Source organism: Anoplolepis gracilipes, chromosome 1 (assembly GCF_047496725.1).
Source record: "Anoplolepis gracilipes chromosome 1, ASM4749672v1, whole genome shotgun sequence".
In the NCBI taxonomy this organism is placed as follows: domain Eukaryota; kingdom Metazoa; phylum Arthropoda; class Insecta; order Hymenoptera; family Formicidae; genus Anoplolepis; species Anoplolepis gracilipes.
This window is the reverse complement of record NC_132970.1, coordinates 19661724-19677047: the sequence shown is the minus strand read 5'-3', so window position 1 is coordinate 19677047 and position 15324 is coordinate 19661724. Positions and strand designations below refer to the sequence as shown.

At 29.0% G+C, this 15324-nt stretch overlaps 3 protein-coding genes across 6 annotated transcripts; all 3 read left to right on the top strand.

Annotated features, from left to right (window-relative positions):
* The first annotated feature begins 191 nt into the window (after positions 1–191).
* On the top strand, positions 192–3034 carry Faa (fumarylacetoacetate hydrolase). Its single transcript, XM_072906126.1, has 8 exons — positions 192–443; positions 996–1225; positions 1306–1446; positions 1511–1761; positions 1887–2093; positions 2184–2329; positions 2520–2637; positions 2770–3034. Exons 1-8 carry the CDS (start codon positions 360–362, stop codon positions 2850–2852), a joined length of 1260 nt encoding a protein of 419 aa, XP_072762227.1. The 5' UTR covers positions 192–359; the 3' UTR covers positions 2853–3034.
* A 1479-nt stretch (positions 3035–4513) lies between these two features.
* LOC140673292 (cilia- and flagella-associated protein 263-like) lies at positions 4514–7638 on the top strand. Its single transcript, XM_072906177.1, has 10 exons — positions 4514–4864; positions 4939–4988; positions 5129–5222; positions 5698–5815; positions 5926–6048; positions 6153–6354; positions 6434–6670; positions 6749–6981; positions 7055–7254; positions 7433–7638. The coding sequence occupies exons 2-10, from the start codon at positions 4966–4968 to the stop codon at positions 7550–7552; spliced, it is 1350 nt and encodes a 449-aa protein (XP_072762278.1). The 5' UTR covers positions 4514–4864; positions 4939–4965; the 3' UTR covers positions 7553–7638.
* Positions 7639–7787: 149 nt separating this feature from the next.
* LOC140673242 (angiotensin-converting enzyme-like) lies at positions 7788–15098 on the top strand. Of its 4 annotated transcripts, none has more exons than XM_072906082.1 (14): positions 7788–8745; positions 9193–9394; positions 9767–9904; positions 9999–10157; positions 10341–10440; positions 10521–10664; positions 10760–11063; positions 11197–11349; positions 11486–11610; positions 11687–11862; positions 12036–12196; positions 12293–12415; positions 12508–12692; positions 12773–15098. In XM_072906082.1, exons 2-14 carry the CDS (start codon positions 9275–9277, stop codon positions 12886–12888), a joined length of 2004 nt encoding a protein of 667 aa, XP_072762183.1. In that variant the 5' UTR covers positions 7788–8745; positions 9193–9274; the 3' UTR covers positions 12889–15098. The 4 variants fall into 4 exon arrangements, 3 of the variants coding, with proteins under 3 accessions (XP_072762183.1, XP_072762174.1, XP_072762158.1); XR_012048028.1 differs by lacking the exon at positions 7788–8745 and having other exon boundaries at positions 9055–9394; positions 12773–13439; positions 13523–15098; XM_072906073.1 differs by lacking the exon at positions 7788–8745 and having other exon boundaries at positions 9055–9394; positions 12794–15098.
* Positions 15099–15324: the final 226 nt, after the last annotated feature.

Genomic DNA, 15324 nt, shown 5'->3' with positions numbered 1-15324 from the left:
CTAATTCAACATCAAAGAATTTTTCAATAGAAAAAAGTGAGACTGAAACTGAGACTGAGACTGAGATATGATATGTATATATTACGTAACAACAATCATTTCTGTTATCAAGTTTAAATAATCAACATTCAAGGCAACAGTGAAAGAAAAACAGAGTAAAAAAAAATACAGTTTTCGTTGCATTATTAATGTGTGAAACTAGTTAAACCGGAGGCTCGGCGCCGAGAATCGTAAACAGGTGTATATATTATACTTGTCGGTCGGACCTTGGTGGGATCACGGAGACGAATATTATCGTCGCAACTGGCGTGCGCGACGCAAGTCGAGTCCGAGATAGTCGTTCGTAAACAGCTGTAATCATGAAATCCTTTGTGAATTATTCAGCAGATTGTGATTTCCCGATCGAGAATTTGCCGTATGGAATCTTCTCCACTAAGAATAAGGTGAGTAAGGCAAAATACATCGTAAACATTTACCATGTTACGTAGTGGGACTCCAAAACAGTTGTACATAAATACATATGTACGATAGACCTAACTTTATGTGATTTAGGGAACTGTAGATTATATCAAGATAAAACCTGTAATACTTACATTTTATATTTATGTATATATATATATTTCTATAAAATATTTTTAAGGATGTTAAAGAATTGTATAATAAAAGATTTTAAAATGTTACATAAAAATATAATTTTAAGCAAAAAATGGAATATTTTCATAGACTACATTAATCCATGTCTCCAATACCTTATAAGCAGCTTTGTCTAGTTTTTTCTAATATACCATCGACTGGTACGTTACTATCGTTCGATAACTTTTCGTTAGTAAAGTATATTACATTGAAAAATTTTCAGATTTATTAGATTGAAATATGAGATTCATATTAATTTTATTTATTAATAATATATATGTATGTTATAATATGGATATATTATATATAAAATATACTACTTGTATATAATACACTAAAGATATTTGTACAAAATATTTCAGCCAGAAAAGAGAATAGGCGTAGCAATTGGTGATGAAATTTTGGACTTGAGTGCTATCGCAAATTATTTCGATGGACCACTATTAAAAAATAAACAGGATGTATTCCGCCGTGATTGTCTGAATGATTTTATGTCTCTTGGAAGACCAGCATGGCTAGAAGCAAGATTAAAACTTCAAGAACTGCTTTCTGCCAGCAATAATACCTTGCAAGATCCGGAAATCCGCTTAAAGTGAGAAACAAATAAATGAAAATTAATGTTGTAAATACATATATAAAGATTTTAAAATAATTAAAAAAAATTTTTTTTAGAAATTTTGTTGCACAGAAGGATGCGATAATGCACTTGCCAGCAAAGATTGGCGATTACACGGATTTTTACTCGTCTCTCAATCACGCCACAAATGTCGGCATCATGTTCCGCGGCAAGGAAAATCCGCTGATGCCAAATTGGTAAATTCTAAATATATATTATACGCGGATTATTTAATAAATCTGTAAATTAATATGATTATAGGAAATATTTACCGGTCGGATATCACGGTAGAGTGAGCTCTATTGTTGTGTCGGGTACACCTATAAAACGACCACGTGGTCAGACACTTCCAGTCGAGGACGCAGCACCAGTCTTTGGCCCCTGTAGATTAATGGATTTTGAACTCGAAGTTGGTTTTTTTGTTGGACCACCTACAAATCTCGGTGATACCGTTCCAGCTTCGAAGGCTTACGATCATATCTTTGGAATGGTCTTAATGAATGATTGGAGTGGTACACTTTGATATAATTAAAAGAAATATTATAATTAATTAATATCTTGCATTTAAATTGTTTAAAATATATATTATTGTTTTTGTAAAAAATCATTTATTTTAATTATTTCAATTCTTTTGTAGCACGAGATATCCAAAAGTGGGAATATGTGCCATTGGGACCATTCGGCTCAAAGAATTTGGGAACTACGATATCTCCGTGGATAGTTACAATGGAAGCTCTAGAACCCTTCAAGGTACCCAACATGACTCAGGATCCAACACCATTTCCGTATTTGCAACATGACGAATCCTGTAATTTTGATATTAAATTAGAAGTTGACATTAAACGTAAGTTTGTCTTATAAATATTACATTTATTGTTTCTTTTTACATTATTTCTTATATTAATTATATACGATTGCAACTTTATTTTTGCAGCTTCAAGTGGTGTAGTCACAACCGTATGTCGAAGCAATTTCAAATTTATGTACTGGACTCCACGGCAGCAACTGGCGCATCATACTATTACTGGATGTAACATTAATCCTGGTGATTTAATGGGCTCTGGAACTATAAGTGGAGAAGTGCGTTTAAAATGTCACTTTTTCATTGATATTATTTAACCCATATGCTACCTTATGTTTTATATATTTATATTTTTAAAATCTTATATTAATTTTTCTTATCAATTATATTAACTTTTTATAAGGTGCAAATTATGATTCTATTATACAATTTTGATAATTGAAATTGAGATGTGATAATCATTTTTAGACTTCGGACTCTTATGGTTCTATGCTAGAATTATGTTGGAAAGGCACACGTCCCATCGTATTAAAAGATGGTACAACAAGAAAATTCCTTCAAGACGGTGATGAAATAATAATTCGCGGTAAAAGAAATAAATTATTTAATATATATATTTACTATTATAATATATATATATATATATATATATATAATATATATAATATATATTTACAGTTAAAAAAATAGTGATTTTTAGAAGTTTATTGTTTTTTAGGTTACTGTATCGGTGATGATTACAAGATCGGTTTCGGATCATGTGCGGGTAAATTGTTACCGCCTACACCGGGTGATATGTAAACAAGGCAACATTGTTTATATATATTTTATTGTTTTTCATATTTTATGTTTGCATTTTAATAGGTAATACATTTTTCTACTATTTGCATACTTTTGTTTTAATTCTTTGTCGATAACGAGATTTGAAAAAAAATAATGTAGTTTTGACTAAGATTGTATAGAAATAAATATCTGACATAAAATGCAGTTTTATACACATACATTTATATATTAAATAGTAGTTCTCTCTCTCTCTCTCTCTCTTTCTTTCTCTCTCTTTCTCTTTAATAAAATGCTGCATAGAAATGTTTTATCAAAATTGTTTTGCTTTCATTCTTATTTTTAAACTTAAAAAATTAATTTTAAAAAATTAATTAATTCTTCTATAAAAAATAATTAATTATTTATTGCTAAATAATTATATATTTATTATCAATTAATAATTTATACTTGTCTATTATGTGTTCTGCATATTGTAATGTATGCATATAATGCGACTTATAGTTAAAACAAATGGCAAACTTACTAATACGTTTAAAGAAATAGTATTGTAACATAACGTAAAACATTATAACTCGATTATTGATCGAAAGCATAGTCGTAGTAAGGGCGATCAATAAGGAGGCCAGTACAGATACAGTTGCAAGAAGTATGGCAGGCGCTCTACTTCGGTGAGTAAAATACAAAAAGTTATGTTTGATAATTGTGAGAGATTGTGCAACGCATAAATTATCGCAATTCATTATCGTAGTTATTAACTAGTACTACGTAGTTGTTATCGTAGTTATTTTTACTTCTGAAAATACATATAAACTGTGTCAAGTATAATATCAACAAGTAAAGTTGGATTTTTCAGGCAATAATGGTTTCGTTATATTATTGAACAATATAATTATAATATTAATTTAATTAATATGTTATATAAATATTATAGTAATATTATATATAATATTATATAAAAATTATTTTTTCTTAACTTTTATTAAGTATGTGTGTACGTACGTGTGTGTTATGTATCCAGAAATATTTATATAAACAAGTTTTATATTTTTCTTTTGTTTTGATTTTAATATTTTATTTAATTATTGAAAAGTTCCAAAAATGATATATTAATATGAATATTATTTGTGATTTATTAATTAATATAATTTTAATGTAATAAGCAAATATAAATTCGTCTTTTTAGTGAAACTAATTTCGATTTTTAATCCTTCCTACCAACGGTAGGCAATTAACATGCTTGGCAATCAAGTTGATTGCTTACCGTTGGCTGAAAAGAACTTATAAATCGAAATTCATTGTAAGTTCTACACTAAAATAGATAGAATACTACAAGATTATCAAAATATTTATATGTACGTTTGTATTTATCTATTCTTACTTAATCTATTTTAAGAAAATAAGTTGAAATGTATTATATAATATTTGTTGTGTTAATACAGTTTTGCATAAAAGCTCTTCAATATTAATATATATATATATATATATATATATATATATATATATATAACATTATTATCTAATATTAATCTAATAAATCTATTTCTTTCTTTTTTTAAAATATATGCCTTTTATGTTTTACATTTCTTAGAAGTCTTCATAATTTGGAAAGTTCGGCTAACGAACCAACTGCTAAGTGGACCATTCCTTTGAGCGACGGGAATCATGTAGTGGAATTTGAACATGGTACAGCGACAGGCCGACGTATAGTAAAAATTGATGGCGACAAAATAGTTCACAGAGATTGGATGTTTCGTCTAGTCGGTGATGAAGTTTTTATGTTCAATAATACTAAGTTCGTGATTAGAGTCGATCCAATGCCAGGTAGAGAGAGAGAGAGATTGATCGCCTTATCCATCTTCGACGATAAATGTTTTATTATTTTATCATGATAATTGTGTGAATAGGTCTGAAATATGCTTACTCGTTGTGGGTGAATGGAAAGAGTTATAAGCAGTTTGTTCAGTCGCAAACAAAGATATTGGAAACTTGGTTGGCTAAAGTTGGGAACGACGAATATAGAATTGTGTTAGGTAATTATATATAATAAAACAATTTATAAGTATATTTGTTGAAATACTTAACTTTTTCTGTATGATATTTATAGATAAACAAGCTCATAGTGTTTGGGTAAATGGACAAGAGGTGGAAGTCGAGGTAAACACAGAATTTTTATTAAACAATGTATTATATTATTCATACTTTGTAATAAAATTTTATTATGTTATGTATTTTAAGTATATGTTTTAATTATACGATATTAAAAATTTCATTTAAATTAAGCAATTTTTTTACAGAACGAATTCATGGACAATGGTGCAGAGATTCTCTTCTCCGTTGGAGATTTACCAGCCGCGATCAGATCTTACAGTTCAGAACAAAAAGAGATTGGTATAGCGTATTCTCTATATATTGATAATGTTGAAATACAGCAAGAAGTTCTATTGGAAGAGTCCTAATTGAAATACATTTTGATCTATTTATAAATTTTTATATTTAACATTAATTGTGATAAGTATATATCGTTAGTCATAAATTAAACACAAATTGACACGTTTTTTTAACAAGATTGTGGTTCTAGTGTGAAATGTTCAATTTGATCAATACTAATCAATGCGCTATGCAATTTTGTCTATATTTTTAAACTATGATAAATGTAATAAAATCGTTGAGCACACACATAATATGATGTGAATTTATTTACTTTATGGTTAAAAATACTTGCTGAGAATTACTTGAAAATAGCTGGAAAGAATGTATGTGTCTCCTTGTTCATGTGACATGTAAAAATTGCAAAATGTGTGAAATAATTGTATACACGTGTTTGTACATTGTGTGTAATATTATATACTAATATTTTCTATAGTGCAAAATTTTAAATAATTTGTTAAAAAACACTTGGAGAATAAAAATGTCGCAACAACGAGTCCTTAGTATCGCAACTATTTTAACCCCTAAACAAGATGAATTGTGTTATTATGAAGGTAAAAAGAAATCTGTATTATGTGTAAAGTAGTTATATCGATGTAAATAAGTGTACTTTTATATCTTAATTATATTTCAAAAATTGCAGAAAGATTTATTTATTTTTTAGATATGACAGAAGCAGAATTACGACAAGCGCTCGAAAATATCGCTCGTTCAAATCTCTTGCTGAAGCTAGAAAACGATGTTTACGAACGATATCTCGCACGTCGAGATCCTGAAAATCTTCAAAGTGATTTTCTCAATCTATCTTTATTTCATCTTTCTTTTTCAAATTATTTTAGATTTATTTTTTCACAAAATTGCTAATCTTAATTTTTTACGTGCTTTATTCAGCAATAGCGCAAATCTTAGAAACCGCTAAACGCGTGCAAAGAATCGCGTCTCAACACCCGGGTACATCACCCGTTATGAGCATAAGCGGAAGTCTGACGAATGTTTACGACAGAGACACAGAAAGTGTTAGCAGCATTCAATCCGGAAGTCGACGCGTCTCGCCAACTCTCTTAACAACCAGAGCGCCAAGAGCAGGATCAAAGTTAGTCCGTCGGGTGTCACAATTTTTGTCACTGTACCTTTCATTACATAAAATATTTCGCTCAATTGTCAAATCATAGACTCACGTATGCGTGTCGCATCGAAATGGTAAATACCGAAATTCGAGAAGTGCAAAAAGAATTAATAAAACTCGAACAAACGTCGGCGAAGAGGAAAATATATCTGCGAGCGCAAATGGAAGAAAATGAGATGAGCATTCGCGAAACTTGTAAAGCTAGGGAGGAATTTGAAGAGAACGTTGTACTGAAAGGCGTAGATAGTATTACAGGAAAAATACCTGCTGAGAAGTTTATTAGGTGTTATATATAAACATCTCAATTATTTATATTGATCATTACGTGGCATTAAATAATAGATTCGAGTTTGATGTATAGATTTATAGAAGAATGGTTGAAAATAGCCGATATCACGGTGGAACAAATCAGATTGAAGATGACTACCATCAAAACTCAGATAAGGAAAGTCAAACTGCAGTTGCAGCACAGGAAAGAACTTGGCGAGGCTCTACGCGCTGTAGATTTCGAACAATTGAACATAGAGAATCAAGTTTGCATACGAGAAATCGACGAAAAGAATCGGTATTTGCTCAAAATGAAAAAGATCGTGGGTAAGGAAGCTATAATGTATAGATAATTCTGCGATTTTTTTCGCAATAACATAAACCGTTACATTTAATGCAGGTCGTTACAGTATTGCATTGACCAAGCACAAGGAAAAATTAGGTAGCTTGATGTCTATCGTGGATGAAATAAGAAACAAGATTGCTTTTAAAAAGCAGGAAATTCTAAAACTGCAGTCTGAAAAAGTAGCTATGGAGGTTGAAATAAAGAGAACGGAAAAACAGCTCAAGTCGGTGATGACATTATTAGAGGATTTTGAGGTAATATTTTTATTTGCATTTTATTGTTGGAAATACTTAAAACTTATTTTTGACGAATATCTTTTTTTACAATTGTTTTATTTTGACTCGATAAAAGATGTTGAAAGATTGGAAAATTAAAACTGATATTTATATTTACTTATTACTTTATAATTATTAAAAGATTTTATAAAAACAGATACCAGATGTCATAGAGTTTATTAAAATGCGTATAGAACTTCAGGAATTACGTAGAATCCACAAACAATTAAGCAGGCAAAGAAATATTCAACTACTAAAACTCAATTCTAGCAGATAGTAACTGCAAGGCGTTTTATAGAGATATTATGTGATTATTAAAAATATATAAAAGTTAAAATTATATTCTATCTTATTTGACATAAACATTTTGACAATCTTTGACTCTTCTATTCTTTTGTATTTTAAGAGACTCGAAATATCCGCAATTATGCAATATAAATTGTACGTAATAGTGAACATAGTTATGTGAAATCACAAAGGTACAATGTTTCTCTTCTCCTACCGTAGAAAATAGATTTACCGTTGTAGGACATATGTGTTGTTCTGGACAGATGCTTATAAGCAGCGAATCATAACTTGTTTCGCGAATTTACATTCAAAAGACTTATTTTTTCACCCCATTTAATAGCCAAAGTTACATTGTATAATATGCTAAAATTATATTTATGCACTTGGAGTTATGCTTGCGTTTTGTATAAATAAACTTAAAATATATATCTGCTTTATTTTTTATTAGAAAAATAGATATTAATTTAAATAAAATATTAGTATGATATAAAATATTAAGATATATATAAATTTAACTATATTCTTAATATACTTTTAAGAATAAAAAACATCAGGTTCGATATTACTTATAAAACATAAGAGACAGTTATAGTCTATATAGTGACTATATCGTACGCTCATGTTGTCACTGATTACGCCACAAGGTACATAATTAAAGTTACGGTATTCATCTACAGCTGAGATGACGGAAGTTCGGATACATATTCTGTTGCGTACAAAGTGCATCTCATAAATTTCAAACTTTTTTATTTTAATTAATACTTACTGTTAGAAAAAAAATAAAGTATACAAAATCCTTTTATACATATATAAAATATATTTTTTTTCAACGCGATGCAGTTGTGAGTTGTAACGAAAGAAAATGCAAGAGATATTGCTTTGCTTTGATATAATAAATATAAAGTCATAAAAATGTCAACGATTTTTTAAATAACTATTATGAGACATTTAATCGAGCAATTGCGAAATTAAAGCGACATAGGAAGATTTTGGCGTGTGCCGCGATGCGTTGGGCGGTTACGCTTCACGCACCGATAGTGCCTGTCCCTTCCTCTTTTCGCCCGTGGAATATCCGTCCCAGAAAGACCCGTCTCTTTTTCTGCCATGATTCAGTTTTGCCGCGACGACATCGAGTTGTTGGTTTCTTCAATCAGTTGCCGAGTGATCGATTGTCATTCTAAAGTATATAAATTTAAAAAACATTTGTGCGATTTATTTATGGCGGGACATCATTCACGATAATTCAACTTTGTTAAAATTTTTGACGTTATCCGATTTGGATTTGAATTATGGCATAATTTGCACTAAAAGAATGACATATAATTGAATATATACGTATTCACAGTTTTCCGATAAATTTTCTTTCACTATTATGTAATTTAAACGTATGATTAAATTAATATTAAAATATTGACGTATTTAATAATTATATGATATTCAAACATACGATAATATACGATAATTGAATATACGATAATATACGATAATTGAATACGTATTCACAGTTTTCCGATAAATGTTCCTTCGCTATTATGTAATTTAAACGTGTGTTTAAATTAATATTAAAATATTGACTTATTTAATAATTATATGATATTCAAACATATAATTTATGCGCCCATTTTTAAGTCATTATTGTAGTTATCCGTTTGTGACTATAATTTTTCTTGAGAATGAAAGACATTTTAATGCATATAAAACGAAGCTCATTATGTCACTTGTTAATGCACCGATAAACTTGAAATCGAAAATGGTGACAGTGGAAATTCGTATTCTTATTGCTTTTTGCATTATTCTATTACGAGGAGAAACTTATGGAAAATATTTGGAGGTAAGATTCCGAATTGATTACAATCTCTTAACTAAAATTATATGTTTGGTCACGCTCGGAAAAAAAAAATCATAGCTATTATTCTCAACATATCAGATCGGATACACATCAGTTAACTAGTACATTTAAAATTGTAATTGTCGTTTCACACTATGCTATATACTTAATACATAAGTTGCTGGAAATATACATTTATTCATAATTATCTTTAATTACGTTATGTCCAAGAGAATACATATTTCCTGTGATTACCTAATGATACAGATAATACACACATATTTAAATAACACTAAATTTAAACGCTTATATTTTAAATTATATTCAAGTATTACATTTTATTTTTAAATATTCTCTTTCATGTATTATTTAAAGGGTACCAATGTAAACTTAGGAGACGCTCTTTTATTTCTGAGAGAATATGATAGTGCAGCTTCGTTAATGTGCACGAGAGTGACGCTGGCCCAATGGAATTTTGCGACCAATGTTACCGATGCAAATCATCAGAAAATGGTGTAACAGATTTTTTAAATTTATATAAAGCAACACATATTAATGATTAAAATAATTTATAAATATTTTGTAACATTTATATGATTTTTATCAGGTAGATGAACAAGAACTAAAATTAAAATTTGAAAGGGCTTCTTGGCGAAAAGCAATCACTTACGCTTGGAGTCGAATACCAGATCCTTTAGCAAGAAGAGAACTTAAAATGATTGTTACGAAAGGTCGAAATTCCTTGACAGACGATAAATTTAATGAGGTAGATAAATATCTTGAAATAAAAGAAATGTTATTTTTTTATCCTTTATATATATAATTAATATAAATATTATTTAAATTGCAATTAAGCGTTAAAAAAATAAGTACAATTAAATGCTCCTGCGATTCTATTCAAACAATCAAATTTATTTATTCACGCATTATTATTGTACCTAATATCTAGACACATCGTTTAATAGCCGAGATGAAAGAGAGTTATATTAAAGCTAGAGTATGTCCGTACAAACAAATTGATGGAGACTGTAATTTGAATCTAGATCACGGTTGGTTAATCGGTTCAGTTTAATCTGATACAAAGAGATAAATATAATATAGATTTACATAACATTATATTTATTTTTAGATATTAATAAAATAATGTCACAATCAAAAGACTATGACGAATTATTGTATTATTGGCACGCTTGGCACGAAGCAACTGGTCCACCACTTCAAAATAAATATTTGAGATACGTTCAATTGGCTAATCGAGCAGCTAAATTAAACGGTATAACTTCGGTTATAAATGTAACACTTTAGCTTGATATATAAAACAATACTTTTTGTATAAGAATATATTCGAAGCTCATAAATTGTTTTAAGGTTTTGCTGATGCTGGCGATCAGATGAGAGAGTTGTTCGAAGATGAATACTTTCAGCAAAATATAGCAGAAGTGATGTCAGCCATCTCGCCGCTGTATAAGAATCTTTTTACTTACGTGCGATCAAAGCTGATTGAAAGATACGGCGACAAAATACAAGAGGATGGACCTTTACCGGCGCATGTTTTGGGAAATATGTGGGCTCAAAATTGGGAAGGTCTGTTCGAATTGGTGCAACCTTTTCCTGCGAGCAGAAAACTCGATGTGACTGTAGATATAATGATTCAGAACATCACTCCAATGAGGTATTACGTTCTGAAACGTATGATACACTCTTTTATAAATTTGTAAAATATAATAATAATGTTATATATAAAATGATATGAATAAATGATATGAATAATGTTATATATAAAAGAATGTTTTCATGGTAAAAAGGATGTTCCAAATAGCAGAGGAGTTTTTCACTTCGCTCGGAATGAAGCCGATGCCGCCGGAATTTTGGAAATTTTCTATATTTGAAAAACCTATTGACAGAGAAGTTAAATGCACTCCCAGTGCGTGGGACTTTTGTAACAGAATTGATTACAGGTTACTCTTTTGTTATTTCTAGAAATTTTATTATGCAAGCTAATTTTTTATTTAATTCTGAATTAGCTTTTTATGTGTGTATAAAATGACAAAGTAATAACAGTGTTTAAAATTGTATTCTTTTACGTAATTGCAGGATAAAACAATGTACCAGAGATACAATGGAGGATTTATTATCGACACATTACGAAATGGCATATTTGCAATATTATTTACAATACAAAGATCATCCAATCCTATTCCGAAATGAAGCAATACCAGGTATTTTCTTTTATCTGTATCTTGAAATTTAATATGGTATTATATGTATATTATAATTATATTTTTTTTTAATTAGGATTTTACGAAGCTGTTAGTGATGCAATTGGCTTATCTGTCTTTACTCCGCAACATTTGCATAAAATCGGATTGTACAAAAATATAACAAACGAATATGATAGCAGCATCAATTTTCTGATGTTAATGGCACTCCGTAAAGTGACTTATATGCCATTCGCTTATATAGTTGATCAGGTAACAAATAATTAAATAATTAATTTATAATTTGCATGTGTAGGTGTAGCAGTTATTGTACTTTCTATGTTTACGTAAGTTTTTCATGACATAATCTTTTGAGTAAGAGAACTGTTTTTATTATATATATATAATTTAATAATCATAAATTGCATGCATTTATTTTTTTCAAGTGGAGATGGCACGTCTTTAGCGATGGCGTGGAAAATATGACAGCACGTTGGTGGGAATTAAGATTGCAATATCAGGGTATTGTTCCACCTGTACCTAGATCTGAAAGGAATTTCGATCCAGCATCCAAGTATCATATTGCAGCGGACAGTCTTTATGTCAAGTAAGTATACAAAATAAATACATGTATGTTTACTGTTACTCTCTGCAGGTAGCATTAAGAGAAATATATTATTTTTATATTTTTATTAATTTTTAGATATTTTGTAAGCATTGCCTTACAATTTCAACTGTTCCAGTCATTGTGTGATATTTCTGGTCACACAGGTGAATTGCACACTTGCGATATTTACAGATCACGGGAAGCTGGTCGATTATTATCGTATGTGAATTTTGTGAAAGCAATTAAATAGTGTTTTTATTGGAAATAAATACACTATTGCTAAAACTATGTTTGTGTAATTATATATACAGAGACGTTCTGTCGATGGGATCTTCCAGACCATGGCAAGATGTCATCAGGCAAATGACAAGAGGTAGAGTAAATAGAGTAGACGCTGGTGCCATGCTCAAATATTTTGAGCCTTTAAATGCGTGGTTAAAACGACAGAATAAGAGACAGTCTGTGATCGGCTGGATGACGAATCGCGACGACAAAGGTTCGATCAAAATTAATATTTATCCAATAATTTCAAATATACTATCCAATAAAAGTGCAAAGTGTATTTTGTAAAAATAGGAATTTTTCATTTTGTTTCAGCATTGTTCGCCGAATGGTATCAAAACAGTGCAGAAAAAATTAAATTATGGAGTTTATTCCCTTTATTATTTGTTTGCAAAGCTTTTATTTATTAATGATTATATTGTATCTGATGATTTGAAAAAGTACTTATATCTAAAAAATTTCTCTCTTATATTATTATAAAGTATTATTTTGATTAAAATTACTATATATATAAGTTGATTATAAAAATATTCTTTATACTAATATTTGTCGTAGACATGGTTTCTCCATGCTTTAATTCAACATTTTGAATTTTGATTTACTTTTTTATTTTAGCCATAATATTTGTTAATAGGATATTAATAATCGCGAGTGTTTTAAAAAATATAAGCGTCTGTAAGAAATTGGAAATCTTTAATATTATTTTATACATATTATTTCGTTGATGCTATACATTATAAACGAGGTATATAAGAGTTTAAGGAGCAAGTGAACTTATATATAAATAGGTAAAGTCAAATTTAAAAATTAAACGCGAAAGATCTTATCCCTAAAGCTTCGTAATTATGAACCAAAGAAATGATGAGAATGATAATTCTGACTGGGACGGAACATAGATTTTAAATAGTGAGCCTTGCGAGTCCGTTGAGCGTTTTGTACATCTGTATTGGATCTTTCATTGGTGAGTCCATTAATTAAATTTGATCGGTTTTTTACCACAAAAAATTATTGTAAAATAAAAAATTATAAATAATATCCTTCTAGGCGACTTACCATTGTGACCCTATTTTGTTCTTCCACAAGTTTTTGTCACAACTTTGTTAATGGATATTTGAATATTGAACTAATGTGTGTCAGAAAAGATTTAACATTAATAATAATAATTAACAACGCGACTTACAATTAGACATCATCAGGTTTCTCAATTTTTGTATTTTTATTTATTTATTTTTTTATCTGTATTTTAACTATTATTACTTTATCATTATCTAATTCGGCACTGAAGAAAGTCCAGTGAAGACTGCTGTTTATGCTTTAATTTTCTTGTTATACATGTTTCTTATTATATTTTTGTATTAATTTTATGTTTAATCTGTATTCTCTATCCCCTCTTTTTTATATTTTGTGACTATTTGGTTTTACTTTTACTTATAACTTGTAATTTCTTCGGACGTATTTATAATCGATATAATTTGTTTTTTATGTTACTTTTAATTAATAAAATTAAAATTTACGCAAAATAATAATACGGTAATAAAGTAATGACTATCCTACGTAGCAACATCTTCGTAAAATTATTCAGTGTATGTCACTTTCAAATAAAATGCCACGAGATAATGGTAATTCCGATACAAAGTAAACAAAAGTACAGAAATGCACTTCTCAATATAATGCTATAATGGCAAAATTGGAAAAAACCAATGACCAAGAAGAAACCCATCATATAGATTTGAAACGCACGAGATAATTACAACAAATCGCACACAACCGTCGCTCAACTTGTGACGCACAAGTGGATATAACAAAGACCCTCTGCTTATAAATTGTAATAAATATATAAATAAATAATAAATATTTTTACAAAAATTTTTTTTTGTTTTGGCGTCACAACGCTACCGCGACGCTTTATATGCATATTAATATATATTTTATATAAATAATTGTATATAATAATATATAAATTAATAAACATAACATATAATGTAATAATTGATACGATTACAGAACTCACAACCACACACACCTAAATGTGCTTTGAAACTCACAAATTTATTCCTAACGCTGGGTGTACAAAATAGTGATAAGTGATGTTGATTTTTTTTTCAGGAAATCGATTTTTTTTTATCTTTAATTCTTTTCAATTCGATTTTTGTACGAACCGATCCTAACAACAGAGAATCGATTTTCGATCCGTTGATATGCTTATTGATCAATGATTACGATAATCTTGCCACGTGACTATTTTATCAATTTTTTGAGAACTAAGTTTATCAATAAATATTAAAAATAATTATAAAAAGATATATTTAAAAGATTTACTTACGGTAAATAAAAAATGAACAATAATAAAGTAAAAAAATAATTAAAAAGTTAATAAAAAAGCGGAAATTATTTTAGTCTATCGTTAAGAGACACGTATTAGAGAGTCGATTAAGAATCAATAAGAGTGATAAGCAAACTCAGATGTCATAGCTATCACATTGAGAAATAAACTGTCACTCGATATATGTTCGTACGCACATTATTGCATCGCCATAGAAATAAAGACGGTATTATTATCTCTTCTTATCATACATCGGTTCTACCAATATAATCTATCGTTAGCTGCACTGCTGCCTTTTAAGTAAAGACAATGATATTTGTCAGTAAACTACGCCTCGAAAAATTTATATTTTTTCAACTTTATATTTCTTATTTCCATTGTTAAAATTGGTACTAAAGAGCTGGATTTTGTAATTTGGCTCATAAAAATTTATAATAAATTGTACACGCGCTGATTTACATTCTATACTTTTAGCACACTGATCATTCGTTTTCTACATATTCTCGAAAAAATATCTCTTTAT